General features: G+C 46.2%; 1 protein-coding gene and 1 long non-coding RNA gene across 3 annotated transcripts in view; both read right to left on the bottom strand.

Annotated features, from left to right (window-relative positions):
- MGLL (monoglyceride lipase) overlaps positions 1-9,194 on the bottom strand; it is a 51,233-nt gene extending 42,039 nt beyond the window's left edge. Inside the window, exons 1-2 of one of the 2 annotated variants that reach the window (XM_072128218.1) lie at positions 9,038-9,194; positions 837-971 (exon numbers count right to left, since the gene is read on the bottom strand). In XM_072128218.1, coding sequence (XP_071984319.1) covers positions 837-971; positions 9,038-9,063 — 161 coding nt within the window. In that variant the 5' untranslated portion in view covers positions 9,064-9,194. Of the gene's footprint in view, positions 1-836; positions 972-8,747; positions 8,807-9,037 lie in introns of those variants that run through there. The other variant, XM_072128219.1, reaches the window with a different exon arrangement.
- LOC140104603 (uncharacterized) overlaps positions 1-20,203 on the bottom strand; it is a 213,273-nt gene that overhangs the window by 42,039 nt on the left and 151,031 nt on the right. The gene's annotated exons all lie outside the window — the stretch shown is intronic.

Raw genomic sequence — 20,203 nt, forward strand, 5'->3', positions numbered from 1 at the left:
GACATAGAGAGCCTCTGCCTGATCTAGAGGGGCTCCGCCGAACATAGAGGGGCTCCGTCTGACACAGAGGGGCTCCGCCGAACATAGAGGGGCTCCGTCTGACACAGAGGGGCTCCACCAAACATAGAGAGCCTCTGCCTGATCTAGAGGGGCTCTGCCTAAAATAGAGGGGCTCTGCCTAACATAGAGGGGCTCTGTCTGATCTAGAGGGGCTCCGCCTAACATAGAGGGGCTCCGCCTAACATAGAGGGGCTCTGCCTGATATAGAGGGGCTCTGTCTGACATAGAGAGGCTCTCCCTGACACAGAGGGGCTCCACCAAATATAGAGGGGCTCTGCCTGATCTAGAGGGGCCCGGTCTGACACAGAGGGGCTCTGCCTGACATAGAAGAGCTCTGCCTGATACAGAAGAGCTCCACCTGACATAGAGAGGGTCCACATGATATATAGGGGCTCCGCCTGACATAGAAAGGGTCCACATGATGTAGAGGGGCTCCGCATCATATAGAGGGTCTCTGTCTGACATAGAGGGGCTCTCTATGAGTACATAGAATGCAGAGCACAGCAGTGTGAAGATATGCCCCATCGTGCAATCTACTATACGGAAACATAAAACTACGGTATATATCACAGTCCTGCTGCTACTAACAACATACACAAAGGTCTAATTACACATCTCTGCAGGGACGATACAGAACACTGGCTGCAATCTACAAGGTCGAAATGGCTGACCTAATGTCCAAACACCAGCTCATTTTACTTGCAGAGATTCTCATGAAATAATGCGCCTTATCAATGTGGGACTTATTCTGCCTTATAAGTTGCCATGAGACTTACCTGGGGTGACCTGTGGGTTTCCAGGCTTTGCAGTAGATTCGCTGTCCGTCCGCATTGGTGTAATGCTCCAGATCTGTGTGTGCGCCATCCTGCGGACTGACCCCGGGGGATCCGTCTTCAGGCATCATTGGGGTACTGCCCAAAAGGAGAGAAAATAAATCCAAATTAAGAACAGATTTCCAGGAACACGTCATAAACTTATTTCATGAAGCATCACTTGTAACAATGTGTAAACCAGTCAGGGGCTTGGGAAAGCTGGGTGTACATACCCTTTAAAGGGAAAATGCAGTAAGTAAGAGCTTGCAGACTGCAGCCAGTGTTATGTATTGTCCCTGGAGAGATGTGTAATCAGACCTTTGTGTTTGCTGTTAGTAGCAGCAGGACTGTGATATATGGATTTATATTCCAGGATTGTAGCTTCCCCTAGTGCACTGTGGGTGTGTCCTCACACTGCTGTGCTCTTAGGTCTCTTCACTGAACTGTTCTTTAGATCTTTTTCCTCTCCTTGGATTGACTACTATAGCTCCAATAGCTTCCTCCTGGTTCAATAATACAGAGGGACTGTGAAACCTTTCACTGCAGTAGGAACTAAGAGCACAGCAGTGTGAGGAGATGCCCCCAGTGCAATCCTGGAAAACAAAACCATATTTTGCAGTCCTGCTGATACTAACAAAATACACAAAGGTCTGATTACACATCTCTCCCGGGACAATACATAACACTGGCTGCAGAGAGCACAGAGCACAGCAGTGTGAGGACATGCCTCCAGTGCACTTTGTGAAGCTACAATCCTGGAATGTAAATCCATATATCACAGTCCTGCTGCTACTAACAATACACACAAAGGTCTGATTACACATCTCTCTGTGGGCATTACATAACACTGGCTGCAGAGAGCACAGAGCACAGCAGTGTGAGGTCTGATTACACATCTCTCCATGGACATTATATAACACTGGTTGCAGAGAGCACAGAGCACAGCAGTGTGAGGTCTGATTACACATCTCTCCATGGACATTACATAACACTGGTTGCAGAGAGCACAGAGCACAGCAGTGTGGGGACACGCTGACAGAACAATCCTGGATTATAAAACAATATTTCATAGTCCTGCTGATACTAACAAAATACACAAAGGTCTGATTACATATCTCAATGGATGTTACATAATACTAGCTAGAGAGAGCACCGAGCACAGCAGTGTGAGGACATGCAGCCAGTACAATCCTTGAATATCCTGCGGATACAAAGGTCTGGTTATACACCTCCTTAAGGATGATACATAACACTGGCTGCAGAGAGCACAGAGCACAGCAGTGTGAGGTCTGATTACACATCTCTCCAGGGACAATACATAACACTGGCTGCAGAGAGCTCAGAGCACAGCAGTGTGAGGACATGCTGCCAGCACAATCCTGGAATATCCTGCTGATACAATGGTCTGGTTATACACCTCCTTAAGGATGATACATAACTCGCAGCTTTGCATGATCACTGCCTGATTCCCTTTAAGGGTTTTATAATGAACTCCATTTGTAGCTGTCACCCGGCTGCGTTTAGTGTCTGCAGAACACATCAGGTAAATCCCCACTTGTGAACCCATTGCAGAATTACTCAAAAGCTTTCCATGTTTGTACATAGAAGCCAACGCCGCCTCTTAAAGGGATATACACACCCAAATACATTTAGCATTCACAATGCGGAAACAGCTGCAGGTGGCAGGACAGGGTTAAACTTTCCTGCGGTCGCACATAATAATCGGCCCATTAGCTCTCACAGTCATTCATTGAGGTCAGGAGTTCCTGCCTTTAACCAGAGATCCCTATGAAGAACACTAAGCGAGCGACCACAAGCTTTTATTAGAAAGCAGGCAGGGAGACGCTCTACAGGGACCGGGTGGCGGAGGAAAATGATTGCTACCGGCTGGCACTCATAGGGTTAAAACGCTATTCAGGCTATCCCTTTAAGAGAGAGTAGCATACACCCCAAAATCCTGGGACAGATAAACAGACAGCAGCCACGATACACCAATTATATATATATACTACAGTATACACCTGTGATACATGGGGTGTATACAATTATAGATTAGATACAGTATACAGCAGCTGTGATACATGGGGTGTATACAATTATAGATTAGATACAGTATACAGCAGCTGTGATACATGGGGCGTATACAATTATAGATTAGATACAGTATACAGCAGCTGTGATACATGGGGTGTATACAACTGCTGATTAGATACAGTATACCGCAACTGTGTTACATGGGGCGTATACAACTACTGATTAGATACAGTATGCAGCAGCTGTGATACATGGGGTGTATACAACTTCTGATTAGATACAGTATACAGCAGCTGTGATACATGGGGTGTATACAACTTCTGATTAGATACAGTATACAGCAGCTGTGATACATGGGGTGTATACAACTTCTGATTAGATACAGTATACTGCAGCTGTGATACATGGGGTGTATACAACTTCTGATTAGATACAGTATACAGCAGCTGTGATACATGGGGCGTATACAACTACTGATTAGATACAGTATACAGCGGCTGTGATACATGGGGCGTATACAACTACTGATTAGATACAGTATACAGCAACTGTGATACATGGGGCGTATACAACTTCTGATTAGATACAGTATACTGCAGCTGTGATACATGGGGTGTATACAACTTCTGATTAGATACAGTATACAGCAGCTGTGATACATGGGGCGTATACAACTACTGATTAGATACAGTATACAGCGGCTGTGATACATGGGGTGTATACAACTACTGATTAGATACAGTATACAGCAGCTGTGATACATGGGGCGTATACAACTACTGATTAGATACAGTATACAGCGGCTGTGATACATGGGGCGTATACAACTACTGATTAGATACAGTATACAGCAACTGTGATACATGGGGCGTATACAACTACTGATTAGATACAGTATACTGCAGCTGTGATACATGGGGTGTATACAATTATAGATTAGATACAGTATACAGCATCTGTGATACATGGGGCGTATACAACTTCTGATTAGATACAGTATGCAGCAGCTGTGATACATGGGGCATATACAACTTCTGATTAGATACAGTATACTGCAGCTGTGATACATGGGGCGTATACAACTACTGATTAGATACAGTGTGCAGCAGCTGTGTTACATGGGGCGTATACAACTACTGATTAGATACAGTATACAGCAGCTGTGATACATGGGACGTCTACAACTACTGATTAGATACAGTATACAGCAGCTGTGATACATGGGGCGTATACAACTACTGATTAGATACAGTATACAGCAGCTGTGATACATGGGGCGTATACAACTACTGATTAGATACAGTATACAGCGGCTGTGATACATGGGATGTATACAACTACTGATTAGATACAGTATACAGCAACCACTAATGCTTAGATACAGTACATAGCGCCTGTGACACATTGGATATATACGTGCACAAGCCTATAGATACAATGGCATCAGAGTACACTGGCACTACAACACCCAGCATGTACATGTGATGGGTCGTATGATGGGTGGTACACTGCTATTGCTTAGATACACTGTGTAGCTAGTGTGATACGTGAGATGTGCACACCTATGTAACGAGATACAAATAATATTATAGCATTAGAGTTGGGCACAGTGATGCAGCGGGTAAGTCAGAGCACTACAACACCCAGCAGGTACATGACGTAGCGGATATCATATAGAATATATGTGTGTTGTACACAGGTGAAGCACGTGGCATGTAGAGGGTGAGGGCACCAGGAGGCCACACCGTGGAGTAAAGAGAACATCACAGTCTGTGGTCAGATGCCGGTGATGCCACCTGGTAGTGCCACAAAAGCATAAAGACCATATAAAGTAGAGCTCCGACCCCTGAATGGCGAGAGGTAGAGCTGCACTCACTGCACTCAATAATCAATGCCACAAGCTGCCAAGTGATCAATATTAAAAACACACGCTCTGCCCTATCTGCTCCCACATCAATAACTGGCAGGATTATCCTGCGGATCATGGGAGGAATATGAGGAATGCAGGGCAGGAATGTACAGCCAGAGCCGCCGCTCAATACAGGCTCTGCTACAGGCTGCTGGCTTATATTATACGGAGAGTCAGCTCTGCAGCCAAGAGATAGCACGGACCTATAGAATATTATAAAAACAAGTATAACCACAAGAATGGGAAGAGAGAGTCAGCTCTGCAGACAAGAGAAGTCATAGACCGATAGACTATGATACCAAGAAATATAGGTACAAGCATGGGAATAGAGAGTCAGCTCTGCAGCCAAGAGATAGCACAGACCTATAGAATATTATAAAAACAAGTATAACCACAAGAATGGGAAGAGAGAGTCAGCTCTGCAGACAAGAGAAGTCATAGACCGATAGACTATGATACCAAGAAATATAGGTACAAGCATGGGAATAGAGAGTCAGCTCTGCAGCCAAGAGATAGCACAGACCTATAGAATATTATAAAAACAAGTATAACCACAAGAATGGGAAGAGAGAGTCAGCTCTGCAGACAAGAGAAGTCATAGACCGATAGACTATGATACCAAGAAATATAGGTACAAGCATGGGAATAGAGAGTCAGCTCTGCAGCCAAGAGATAGCACAGACCTATAGAATATTATAAAAACAAGTATAACCACAAGAATGGGAAGAGAGAGTCATCTCTGCAGACAAGAGAAGTCATAGACCGATAGACTATGATACCAAGAAATATAGGTACAAGCATGGGAATAGAGAGTCAGCTCTGCAGCCAAGAGATAGCACAGACCTATAGACTATGATAACAACAAGTATAACCACAAGAATGGGAAGAGAGAGTCAGCTCTGCAGACAAGAGAAGTCATAGACCGATAGACTATGATACCAAGAAATATAGGTACAAGCATGGGAATAGAGAGTCAGCTCTGCAGCCAAGAGATAGCACAGACCTATAGACTATGATAACAAAAGGTATAACCACAAGAATGGGGAGAGAGAGTCAGCTCTGCAGACAAGAGAAGTCATAGACCGATAGACTATGATACCAAGAAATATAGGTACAAGCATGGGAATAGAGAGTCAGCTCTGCAGCCAAGAGATAGCACAGATCTATAGACTATGATAACAAAAAGTATAACCACAAGAATGGGGAGAGAGAGTCAGCTCTGCAGACAAGACATGGTATAGACAGATAAACTACAATGCCCAGTAATATAAGCAAAAACATGAGAATAGAGAGTCAGCTCTGCAGACAAGAGAAGTCATAGACCGATAGACTATGATACCCAGAAATATCAGCACAATCATGGAAATAGAGAGTCAGCTCTTCAGACAAGACATGGTATAGGCCAATAGACTTTGATACACAGAAATATAAGCACAAGCAATGAAACAGAGAGTCAGCTCTGGAGACAATGGATGAAATACGCTCCATATACCGATACCAAACAATATATTTACAAGTACAGAAAGGGAATGTCAGCTCTGCAGCCAAGAGATGTTACATGTATATACACTACCAATAAAGGTACAGCCAATGGAAGGGAGTGTCAGCTTTGCAGACAAGGGATTGCACAAGCATATAGATTATCATACTAAGCACAAGGGAAGGAAGTGCCCTGCAGCCAAAGAGATATTCAAAGTGTATTTTCTATTCTGTCCCTCAGGTACAGTAAGGAAGTGTCAGCTCTGGAGCCAAGAAATATTACAAGTATGAACACTATGATACCCACAACCATAGGCAAAAGCATCAGAAGAAAGTAAGCTCTGCAGCCAAGTGATGGCACAAAGCTCTACTTTATGATTCCCACCAATATAGGCACAGGCATAGGAAGGGAGCGTCAGCTCTGCAGACTAGAGACTGAGGCGAGCATGTAGCTGGCGCAGCTGCAGAGGAGGGGGCAGGGGGTCCGCACTAACCACAGGGGGCTTTAAAACAAGTTGTCAGCAAACCCCCTCCTCTCACATTCCCCATAGACTGCACTACATCAGACCATTCAGAAAATTGGATTTTTGAGATATTACTATTTAACCCTTTCACCAGTGATGAAACCATTAACCCTTACTGTATCATAGACCGCAAGTTCTATTAACCCCTTCATTACCCAATGCTACCACTTTATATCTGGAGTGTAAAGAAAATCATTCTACAGCATGATTCAACATAGGCACATGCATGGGATAGGAATGTCAGCTCTGCAGCCAAGAGATGGTACAAACCCATAGACTATGATACTTGATCATATCTGGAGTGTCAGCTCTGCAGCCAAGTGGTGGTACAAACCTATAGACTACGATGCCCAATCATATATGGAGTGTCAGCTCTGCAGCCAAGAGATGGTAAGGACCTGTAGACTACAATACCCGATCATATCTGGAGTGTCAGCTCTGCAGCCAACAGATACTACAGACTTATAGACTACAATACCCAATCCTATCAGAGAGTCAGCTCTGCAGCCAAGAGATGGTACAAACCTATAGACCATGATACCAGATCATATCTCGAGTGTCAGCTCTGCAGCCAAGAGATGGTAAGGACCTGTAGACTACAATACCCGATCATATCTGGAGTGTCAGCTCTGCAGCCAACAGATACTACAGACTTATAGACTACAATACCCAATCCTATCAGAGAGTCAGCTCTGCAGCCAGGAGATGGTACAAACCTATAGACCATGATACCAGATCATATCTCGAGTGTCAGCTCTGCAGCCTAGGGACAGTACAAACCTATAGACTACAATACCCGATCATATCTGGAGTGTCAGCTCTTCAGCCAAGAGGTGGTACAAACCTATAGACTACAATACCCGATCATATCAGGAGTGTCAGCTCTGCAGCCAAGAGATGGTACAAACCTATAGACTACGATACCCGATCATATGTGGAGTGTCAGCTCTGCAGCCAAAAAAGGTACAAACCTATAGACTACGATACCCGATCATATCTGGAGTGTCAGCTCTGCAGCCAAGAGATGGTACAAACCTATAGACTACGATACCCGATCATATCTGGAGTGTCAGCTCTGCAGCCAAGAGATGGTACAAACCTATAGACTACAATACCCGATCATATCTGGAGAGTCAGCTCTGCAGCCAAGAGATGGTACAAACCTATAGACTATGATACCCGATCATATCTGGAGAGTCAGCTCTGCAACCAAGAAAAGATAGAAGCTGTCCTAATAATATGTGCACATGCCATACTGTTTGTCAATTTAGGCATGAAAATGAAGTATCAGCTCTGCAGCCAAGATATGTCACAAGTATATACACTATTGTCACCCATTATAATAGGAGTGTAAGCTCTGCAGTCAAAAGATGACAAAATCCATAGGTGCAGCAATGAGGAGGGAGTGTTAGTTCTGCAGCCAAAACTTGACACAATCCTTTACAATATGACACCCAGTATAATAAGTCCGGTCATAGAAATTGAGTGTCAGTTCTGCAGCCAAGATATGTCACAAGTAAATACACTATGATGCCCATTATAGTAGAAGTGTAAGCTCTGCGGCCAAGAGATTACAAAATCCTATACGCTACAATACCAATCAGAATAAGTGCCGTCAGAGAAATGGAGTGTAAGCTCTGTAGCCGAGAGATGTCACCTTTATATACACGATGATGCCCTTTATAATAGGAATAGGTTGTGGTGTAGCCATGGGGAGGGAGTGTCAGCTCCGCAGCCAAAATAACATCCGTTCACCCTCATGTACATGGGCACCTGCAGAGGGCAGGAGTGTCAGCTCCGCAGCCAAGAGCTACAATGTCATATTAGTCAGTGCCCTTCGCATAATGTAGTGTCAAGAGTGTCAGCTCCGCAGCCAAGAACTACAATGTCTCATTAGTCAGTGCCCTTCACATAAATGCCCACACCAACCTCTGCACCCACTGAGTGCTGCTGCCACTCTGCCAGCCTCCAATCTTCTCATCAAACAGATGATCAACTCTGCAGCCAAGACCCTGGCACAGTGTGTCAGCAGTGCCCTCTCATGCCAGTCACCAGCCTGCTGCCACCCTTCCATGCCCACCCACCCTATAGGTGCAGCATCTGTGGAGCTGTGCTGGCAGTGCCCATCAGCACAAGCAGAGGGTGCTGTGCCAAGCCCCTGCACTGATGCTGCTGCCACCCAGATGCCCAGCACCTGCCCGTGAAGATGTGATACCCACCAGCAGTGCGGGGTGAGGGTGGGCATCAGCCGCGGGGGGTCATGCTGTGCCCGCTCCTGCCCGTGTGCCCAGCGCCGGAGTCTGACAGCGAGTGCAGCCCGAGCAGATGATCAGGGGCGAGGGGGCGGCGCCGCGCACATCCTCGGGGCGGGGGCAGAGGCGTGTGCGGGGCGGTCAATGGGCGGGGGCAGCGCGGCGCTGGGTGGTCTGAGGCACGCCCACTTTTTCTCGAGCGAGACTGCGCGGCTCCTGTGCGAGGGGCGCTCAATGTTCTGCGAGGGTCTGGGGGTAGCCCTAAACCACGGGAAGACCCCCACACAAACAGTGGCGACTTATAATAGGGTCGCGTTATTTACCAGAATAAGGGTCTGTTCACACCTTCCATTAAAAATCACAAGAAAAAAAGTAATGGAGGACTTTTTTTGCCCTAAACTTGATGGGAGGCAGTAATTGCACGGGAGTCTTTACACCTAACTCAGGTTTAGCCATTAATGGGCACCTGGACAGTCCAGGTTCATAGTAAAATATGTGATCTGCTAATTTATTTAGTATGGTGCCACCTAATGTTCAGAGAGTATAGTAAGGTGAATGTCCACCTCCTGAGCTGAGTGCTGGTGGTCGCACATGCTCAGTCGCTCCCCCCACAGCCAGGTCTCTGCATAGTGATCAATAGGAATAGCTTCTTGCCCTGCTTGTCAGGAGAGGAGCAGAGCCTCTGCAGTACCTGGCGGTATACCTGAGAAGACTCCTCCTCCAGGGGAAGTACAAAGGGCAGTGTCGGACTGGGGTCCTTTGTACCCACCAGATATAATCCCCAAAGAAATTGACCCACTCAGCCTCCAATTTAAAGGAACCCTTCAGTCAAAGCTAATTCATTGAATAATTCATGAGCCTGAAGGGAGGAACAGGACTCATTCTCATTGTATTGCTAAAACTTAGAGTCAAGCTCCTCCCTTCAGGCCCTGCACAAGGTATCATTGAATGAATCGGCTGTAACTGGAGTGTTCCTTTCAGATGTCATCTTCTGTATCTATGGGTTCTATTATTATACTGCAGCCTGGGCCCACTGGAGGATCCTGTGTTTCTCTGGTGGACCAGTCTAACACTGCCAGAGGGGTAAGGAGACTGATTATGTCCATTGTTGATAAGTAGCAGAGTGGGAAAAAGGCCTTTGACCAAATTTAGAACTGCTATAATTTCAACTGGACTAAATCTGTCTCAAGCTCAAACTCAGCAGCTGTTAGGGGGGGACTGTATATGTCCCAGGTCCTACCTAGAAGCTGCCAGAGTGGGAAGAAGACATATTCTTCCTAAAGCCTTCACCTAGCAAGAAGAAAGCATGTGGAAGGAAGATACCCTCTGCATTATATGAAAAGTAAAACTGCCATGACTTCTGTAAGAGATCAAGGTTGGCCCATAGTGTCAGCTGCCAGTGGGGGAAGTAGATTGATTCTGCACAGAAACTCTGCAGTATTTGGCAGTATAGACTGCAGAAGAATTAGGTTGGGCAGCAAGGGCCATATTTTCAGCATCTATAGCTCACTACTGACAGCTGCCAGTGGGGGAAGGAGACTGATTCTGCACAGAGACTCTGCAGTCCATGGAAGTATAGACTATAGAATAAGTAGTTAGGGCAGCAAGGGTTATACTTTCAATTGCCATAGTGGAGAGCTAACTGAATCTGTCTGTAGCCCACTACCAAGATCTGCCAGTGGGGGAAGGAGACTGATTCTGTCCAAAGCCTCTGCAGTACATGGTAGTATAGACTGCAGGGGAAGTAGGTAGGACAGCAACGGTTATATTATCAACAGGCAGAGATGATAGGGCACTGATTATGTCCGGAGCCCACTCCCGGCAGCTGCCAGGGGGGGGGGTGAGACTGATTCTGCACAGAGCCTCTGCAGTACATGGCAGTATAGACTTCAGGGGAAGTAGGTAGGACAGCAATGGTTATATTATCAACAGGCAGAGATGATAGAGTACTGATTATGTCCGCAGCCCACTCCCGGCAGCTGCCAGGGGGGAAGGAGACTGATTCTGCACAAAGCCTATGTAGTACATGCCAGTATAGACTGCAGGGGAAGTATGTAAAGCTATATCTTTAGATGTCAGGGAGGGCAGAAAACTGGTAGTGCCTCAAACAGACCGAAGGGAAGTAGAAAGTGATGAAAATCTACATTTATGCCGAGGACACTTACCGTAACATATCTATGTACAGCCTTCTAGTATGAAATTGGCCGGGGGGAGAGCCCCTTTAAGCCAGCCAAGAAATCAGAAAATCAGTGTGACCATACAATGTCATCGCTTCCTATCCTTAGAGAAGAGGATGGAATCACGTGCACACTAACTGGAGCTTGAGATTCTTATGGAAAATTTCGCCAACTTGAATCCCATCATGTGACATAACGTGACTTTATTTTCCCAGTTCTCCGTGGCCGGGTTGTACTTGTCACTAGTGCAAAGGTGTCCTGACTACAGACCATATCAAGTATCTGCAGGGAATGTCCACATGCGCTGATATCCTATGGTGCAGCCGTGGGGTTCCGCGGGAATTCCAGATTCCTGATACTTATTGTGGGATCTGGGATGGATTCTAGTCCCTTGTCACAATGACTCACTGAATAACATGGAGACTCCTGTCATATGATAACTGGGTGTATATTACATAATAGATGGGTGTTCTCACTCTCGGTATAAGATGTCATAGGATTCTTAAATAACCTCACCCACAAATCACATCATTAATGGGATGGGACTACAACTCCCAGCATTGAACTTGATTTGAAGTTCTTCAACAGTTGTAAACCTAGAGACCCTTAAAATATGATCTCATCACAATGTATACCCCCTTATGGAAGGAGCTGCAGTACCAGGCTCAGCCTCATGGTTAAGGGTGGCGCTGTTTCTAACAACAACAAAAAAATAATAATATTGCAGTATTTCGAATCCCACTTCAAATTAATATATCCCAACTATTTAAGGTGACCCTGCAGGGCTATAGGAAAGTTGGGTCACACCTTTGTTATGAGTTTTTAAAGCCTTGTGTGCTTGGCAGTGAAGGGGTTAAGTTCCAGTGCTGTAATAATTGCATTACAAGCATTACCCATGACAAGAGCCATGTACAGTGTATATGACCTCAGCTAATGCATCTGTATCAGCACACAGCAGCCTGACAGCGCCTGGGGTGGAGGCCCAGGCACAGTATACATCACAGGGGTGTATTCTGCGGAAATGTGATATGGTTTATATGAAACATTTATATAGCATGTCAAGATTTAGGGCAGTTTCCGGAATCTTATGTAGATAAGTCGAGCAAGGTCTGTAATAGAGTCCCTATAGATCACTGTGTGTATTATCCCTGTACTGTGACATCACTGTGTGTATTATCCCTGTACTGTGACATCACTGTGTGTGTTATCCTGTACTGTGACATCACTGTGTGTATTAGCCCTGTACTGTGACATCACTGTGTGTATTATCCCTGTACTGTGACATCACTGTGTGTATTATCCCTGTACTGTGACATCACTGTGTGTATTATCCCTGTACTGTGACATCACTGTGTGTATTATCTCTGTACTGTGACATCACTGTGTGTATTCTCCCTGTACTGTGACATCACTGTGTGTATTATCCCTGTACTGTGACATCACTGTGTGTATTATCCCTGTACTGTGTGTATTATCCCTGTACTGTGACATCACTGTGTGTATTATCCCTGTACTGTGACATCACTGTGTGTATTATCCATGTACTGTGACACCACTGTGTGTATTATCCCTGTACTGTGACATCACTGTGTGCATTATACCTGTACTGTGACATCACTGTGTGTATTATCCCTGTACTGTGACATCACTGTGTGTATTATCTCTGTACTGTGACATCACTGTGTGTATTCTCCCTGTACTGTGACATCACTGTGTGTATTATCCCTGTACTGTGACATCACTGTGTGTATTATCCATGTACTGTGACACCACTGTGTGTATTATCCCTGTACTGTGACATCACTGTGTGTATTATCCCTGTACTGTGACATCACTGTGTGTATTATCCCTGTACTGTGACATCACTGTGTGTATTATCCCTGTACTGTGACATCACTGTGTGTATTATCCATGTACTGTGACACCACTGTGTGTATTATCCCTGTACTGTGACATCGCTGTGTGTATTATCCCTGTACTGTGACATCGCTGTGTGTATTATCCATGTACTGAGACATCACTGTGTGTATTATCCCTGTACTGTGACATCACTGTGTGTATTATCCCCTGTACTGTGACATCACTGTGTGTATTATCCCTGTACTGTGACATCTCTGTGTGTATTATCCCTGTACTGTGACATCACTGTGTGTATTATCCCTGTACTGTGACATCACTGTGTGTATTATCCCTGTACTGCGACATCACAGTGTGTATTATCCTTGTACTGTGACATCACTGTGTGTATTATCCCTGTACTGTGACACCACTGTGTGTATTATCCCTGTACTGTGACATCACTGTGTGTATTATCCCTGTACTGCGACATCACTGTGTGTACTATCCCTGTACTGTGACATCGCTGTGTGTATTATCCCTGTACTGTGACATCGCTGTGTGTATTATCCTTGTACTGTGACATCACAGTGTGTATTATCCTTGTACTGTGACATCACTGTGTGTATTATCCTCTGTACTGTGACACCACTGTGTGTATTATCCCTGTACTGTGACATCACTGTGTGTATTATCCCTGTACTGCAACATCACTGTGTGTGCTATCCCTGTCCTGTGACATCGCTGTGTGTATTATCCCTGTACTGTGACATCGCTGTGTGTATTATCCTTGTACTGTGACATCACTGTGTGTATTATCCCTGTACTGTGATATCACTGTGTGTATTATCCCTGTACTGTGACATCACTGTGTGTATTATCCTGTACTGTGACATCACTGTGTGTATTATCCCTGTACTGTGACATCACTGTGTGTATTATCTCTGTACTGTGACATCACTGTGTGTATTATCCCTGTACTGTGACATCACTGTGTGTATTATCCTGTACTGTGACATCGCTGTGTGTATTATCCCTGTACTGTGACATCACTGTGTGTATTATCCCTGTACTGTGACATCACTGTGTGTATTATCCCCTGTACTGTGACATCACTGTGTGTATTATCTCTGTACTGTGACATCGCTGTGTGTATTATCCCTGTACTGTGACATCACTGTGTGTATTATCCCTGTACTGTGACATCACTGTGTGTATTATCCCTGTACTGTGACATCACTGTGTGTACTATCCCTGTACTGTGACATCGCTGTGTGTATTATCCCTGTACTGTGACTTCGCTGTGTGTATTATCCCTGTACTGTGACATCGCTGTGTGTATTATCCCTGTACTGTGACATCACTGTGTGTATTATCTCTGTACTGTGACATCGCTGTGTGTATTATCTCTGTACTGTGACATCACTGTGTGTATTATCCCTGTACTATGACATCACTGTGTGTATTATCTCTGTACTGTGACATCACAGTGTGTATTATCCTGTACTGTGACATCACAGTGTGTATTATCCCTGTACTGTGACATCACAGTGTATATTATACCTATACATCGCTTCCATTGTATAATTCTTTGGGTTCCCCTTAGTAGGTGTCCTGGATTCTGTCTCCTCTTCCTACATTTGGTAACATGAAGCTGGTTTTGCGCTGCAGATAATCCGGTTTATGTTGTACATTAATTGTAGGAGCTGCCAAAGTACATGATGTTTACTAACAATACACTGCACATTCTAGCCCGCGATTTAACCCTTTCCTGCCCTTCCCTGCCTGATAAGAGCTGGAGCCTTCACTAGAGGTAATGATGTGGCGTCACTTCATTCTGCAGTTCTAGGAGAAATCATTTAGTCGTAGACCCTGGGGCTTAAAATATGAGATTTCTATGTAGTTATATGGAAGATTGAAAAAAAATTGAATTCACTCTCACGTGTGCTACAAGATTACAACAACCACAGAAACCTGCTCTGTATGGAAGGTGGTTACACACCTGTCAGCTCTGCACCTGCCCCTGACGCCTGCCCCAGCCGCCCACAAATACATCATGGCAGCCCATCACACAATGCACAATGAGTCCTGGTACATGGGGGGCATCTAACAGAATAGAGAAGGGTGCACTCATTTATATCACTGAAAAGAGCAGGGGGAGAAGGATGTCTAGTGAGACCAACAAGGCAAGGTCCAGTAAGAGCATTAGTAGGAGCAGAAGGGGGTCCAGAAAAAGCAAGAAAAGGTCCAGCAAGAGCAGCAGGAGAAGGTCCAGCAAGAGCAGCAGGAGAAGGTCTAGCAAGAGCAGCAGGAGAAGGTCCAGCAAGAGCAGCAGGAGAAGGTCCAGCAAGAGCAGCAGGAGAAGGTCTAGCAAGAGCAGCAGGAGAAGGTCTAGCAAGAGCAGTAGGAGAAGGTCAAGCAAGAGCAGCAGGGGAAGGTCAAGCAAGAGCAGCAGGGGAAGGTCAAGCAAGAGCAGCAGGGGAAGGTCAAGCAAGAGCAGCAGGGGAAGGTCCAGCAAGAGCAGCAGGGGAAGAGGAGAAGGTCTAGCAAGAGCAGCAGGATAAGTTCCAGCAAGAGCAGCAGGGGAAGGTCCAGAAAGAGCAGCAGGAGAAGGTCAAGCAAGAGCAGTAGGAGAAGGTCAAGCAAGAGCAGCAGGGGAAGGTCAAGCAAGAGCAGCAGGGGAAGGTCAAGCAAGAGCAGCAGGGGAAGGTCAAGCAAGAGCAGCAGGGGAAGGTCCAGCAAGAGCAGCAGGGGAAGAGGAGAAGGTCTAGCAAGAGCAGCAGGATAAGTTCCAGCAAGAGCAGCAGGGGAAGGTCCAGAAAGAGCAGCAGGAGAAGGTCAAGCAAGAGCAGTAGGAGAAGGTCAAGCAAGAGCAGCAGGGGAAGGTCAAGCAAGAGCAGCAGGGGAAGGTCAAGCAAGAGCAGCAGGGGAAGGTCAAGCAAGAGCAGCAGGGGAAGGTCAAGCAAGAGCAGCAGGGGAAGGTCAAGCAAGAGCAGTAGGAGAAGGTCAAGCAAGAGCAGCAGGGGAAGGTCAAGCAAGAGCAGCAGGGGAAGGTCAAGCAAGAGCAGTAGGAGAAGGTCAAGCAAGAGCAGCAGGAGAAGGTCTAGCAAGAGCAGCAGGAGAAGAGGAGAAGGTCTAGCAAGAGCAGCAGGATAAGTTCCAGCAAGAGCAGCAGGGGAAGGTCAAGCAAGAGCAGCAGGAGAAGGTCAAGTAGGAGCAGTCAAAGGGAGTACAGCAACCTGCAAGAAAAATAGTGGAAGGTCCAGCAAGAGCAGCATGATAAGGTCTGCCTAGAGCAGTAGGAAGAGTTTCATCAATAGTAGTAGGCTGAAGTCAAGCAAGAGTAGCAGCATTAGGTTCACCAAGAGCAGTAGGTCCAGAAAGATCAGTAGGAGAAGGTGAAGCAAGAACAGTAGAGAAAGGTCCAGCAAAAGCAGCAGGAGAAGGTCCAGCAAGAGCAGTAGCGGAAGGTCCAGCAAGAGCAGCAGGAGAAGGTCCAGCATGAGCAGTAGCGGAAGGTCCAGCAACAGCAGTAGCGAAAGGTCCAGTAAGAGCAGTAAGGCAGATCCAGCAAGAGCAGCAGGAGAAGGTCTAGCAAGGACAAAAGGAGAAGGTCAAGCAAGAGCAGGACATGATAAGGTCTGCCAAGAGCATTAGGAAGAGGTCCAGCAATAGTAGTAGCATTAGGTTCAGGAAGAGCAGTAGGAGCTGGTCCAGAAAGGGCAATAGGGGAAGGTCAAGCAATATGATGAGGTCCAGAAGGAGCAGTCAAAGGGAGTACGGCAAACTGCAAGACACTAGTGAAGGTCCAGCAAAAGCAGTAGTAAGAGGTCCAAGCCAGGGCAGTTGGAGGAAGTAAGGGGACTGACTGATTTCTTTAATGCATATTCTTGGTTTAAGAGATAAAATTGAACGACTCAATGAAAATATATAAGACAAGTACAGCAAACCATGTTTGCCCTTTGCATTTAAAGCCCTGGTGTCTGAGGGCCCTAAATTCCCTTTGTGATTATAGAACACCCTTGCTATACATGGCTCATGGTGGCTCCGCGCCTCTCTTACAGATTCTGCCTTGTGGTCCAGGATCTTCAGGTTCCACCTTTGGCAGTAGATGTAAACACACAGCAGAAGTTCCAAGCACTCATTATCCAGATCACAAAAAGTCCTCCCAAAACAATGGCAAAAACATGAAAGGCACAAACTGGCCAGGAAGGATGCTTACCTCATGAGCGGAGCGCAGCTCCTGGATACTGGGATTTCCTGTCTACTTCCTAAACCTGGACAATGGAAGACGTCAGTAGGTACGCTGTTATGTCTCCGCTCGGAAAGGTTACACAAAGACACACACGCAAACTGTACAGAAAATGGAAAATGAAGCCACTTTGTAAATAGTCCCGGTAAGGAATCTCCTACCGTTTTGTGTATGCAGCTGCCATGCAAACCAATGAGTCTCAATGGTAACAGACTACAAAGACAGAGTCCATCACATCCATCTGAAGACAGGAGGACACACAAATACCTGATACCCCCAAGGCACTAGATCATAAGGGGAGGCCACAGAAAAGGTTTGGATCCATCAGCTGTAATCCGCTCGCTGGTTCCCACCCATAGGTAGTGGAGGAGACACATCAGCAGATATGGATTTTTTTGGTTTTACTCTCTTCCTCTTCCATCATAAAAGGGAAGTGACAGAGGAAGTGAAACTTCTCTATGGGGCTGATTGTGTCACCTGACCTGTGTAACGTTAGGTGCCCCTGGATGTCACCAGTGGTTTGTGTTCAGTGTTTATGGAGGTCACTGGCGCAGGTCATATGAAGGAGGGCTTCCGATTTTTGGTAAATAAAGCATGATCATTGCGTCTTCATCATTTTACAAGAGCTTGTTGTCGGACAGGTTGACCTGACCATATCCACTCACTGTTACCTGATCTCTGATACAGACTCAAACCTCCGGAGACAGCCCTGGATAAAAATTTTCGACAGCATAATCTCCCTGCTTAATCTTCTGCATGGCAGTGAGGTCTGGGGTCCACATACATACAAAGACTGGTCTGAGCCGAAATTTTATGGAATTCTGCAAACACCTTTTCCAAGTCCATCGGAGCAGCTTAAACAGCGGCTGTGGAGGAGAACTGGGAAGATCCCCTTACATATTACAGTCCATAAGAGGGCGCTATCATTCCTGGCACCTACAGAACAGCAGTCCGGATTCCTTCCACCGTAAAGCAAAAGGGGAACACTGGGAACCCAAACCCAGCCAGACACAAACATGGAGCAACCACAACTGACCAAGGCCAAAATCACGGTGATGGTAAACAAGGTCCAGGAGGAACATGTCAGTGACTGGAGGACCACCATAGACTCATCCCAGAAGCTGACCGTCTACCAGAGAGACTACAGACTGGCCCCACTCCTGGAGAAACTTACGGACCCAAGATACCGTCAGAACATAAGCCGCTACAGACTGAGCGCACACAACCTGGCCATGGAGTCCGGGCGGCAAGGACAGACGGATGTGCCCAGGGAGAGCAGGCCATGCTCCGACTTTTCGGGGATCGCGCCGCCTGGACAAGCATTTAAAAGGGGATTGTGTTGCACTCGATCGGATTGTGTCGCAATCTCGGCGGCTTTCATAGGAACACAAATCTGGGGGACGGGCCGTCGGACGATCCCACGGATTTGGAAAGACTGCGGGATTTAACTTAAAAATTGTGTCGCAATCCAAGCACTTACATACACCGGGAGGAAGATGGTGAACTCCGGCGGACCTGAGCGGGGAAGCGACATATGCAGGAAATCGGGCACACAATCTTTGTGAAACGCTCCTGAGTGCATGATCGTCGGACACTCGGTAACTCCTGTGGCCGGGTAAGTAAATGTGCCCCATAGTGTTAGCTTTTGTCTCTGGAGAGATGTGTAATCATACTTTTGTGTATGTTGTTAGTAGCAGCAGGACTGTGAAATATAGATTTATTTTCCACAAATTTAGCTTCACCAAGGGCACTGGGGGCGTGTCCTCACACTGCTGTGCTCTCTGCTCTCTACAGATAGTGTTAAGTTTTGTCCCTGGAGATATGTGTAACCATACATTTGTGTATGTAGTTAGTAGCAGCAGGACTGTGAAATATGGTTTCATAATGCAGGATTGTAGCTTCTCCAAGTGCACTGTGGGAGTGTCTCTTATCTCTCTACATTGAACTGCTCCACAGCACCTCTCCTTAGATGAAGGACTGCTGTAATATTCATGAACCAGCCTGCTACCGCTCTCAGCATGGGAGAGAGCCTGTGGAGCCGCAGAAGGCAAAGAACTAAGAGCACAGCAGTGTGAGGAAATTCCCCCAGTGAACTATGGACTATAAATCCATATATCACAGTCCTGCTGCTACTAACAACATACACAAAGGTCTGATTACACATCTCTCCAGGGACAATATCCTACACTGGCTGCAGTCTGTATGGTCAGAACTACAGACAGATTGTTATGGCTTGCAATATCAGGCATTGGCCATGCACAGGGGGGGAGCTGTTTCCGAAAAAAGAATAAAATCTTACTTTATAGTTTCCGTCAATCCATTTCATATGGAGTGTGCAGATATTTGGGGGCTGATGCTCGGCCCCGCTGATCTTTGGGGTGTCCTGCCACAGCTATGGTGAGGGCTGGTAGGTAGACATACATGAGACGTGCCAATTTTAGTTGCTCTGATTGATTGGAGATGTGTTCTACCACAATCAGCGATAATGAACTCAGGAGGAGCAGCGTTAATGTCCCCCCACCCCACCCCTACTCCCCATTACAGCCATGCATGGGCAGAGCGGGCACAGTGGGCACATTTCTTCTCCTGCTGATGAGATTGTAAAATTAATCTCTGTTGAAAACACATTATTAAAGATTTTGCCTTTTTGCGCTTCTCTATGGTTGTAACGTTCGGTAATCGAGTTCTCCAGAGCTCGGAAAATCTCATTACTGACTGCAGCGGTTATCAGCGCTCTCACATCTGACTGCATTCACCTTCCTCTGCTGCCGCGGATCCAGAACTCATTGTATTATATCAGCCGCCTGGCGCTTCCCTTGTAACTGGTGTTATACAAGAAGATCCGGGCCACAAGTGTTGCTGCTGCTC

This window comes from Engystomops pustulosus, chromosome 10 (assembly GCF_040894005.1).
Source record: "Engystomops pustulosus chromosome 10, aEngPut4.maternal, whole genome shotgun sequence".
Lineage (NCBI taxonomy): Eukaryota > Metazoa > Chordata > Amphibia > Anura > Leptodactylidae > Engystomops > Engystomops pustulosus.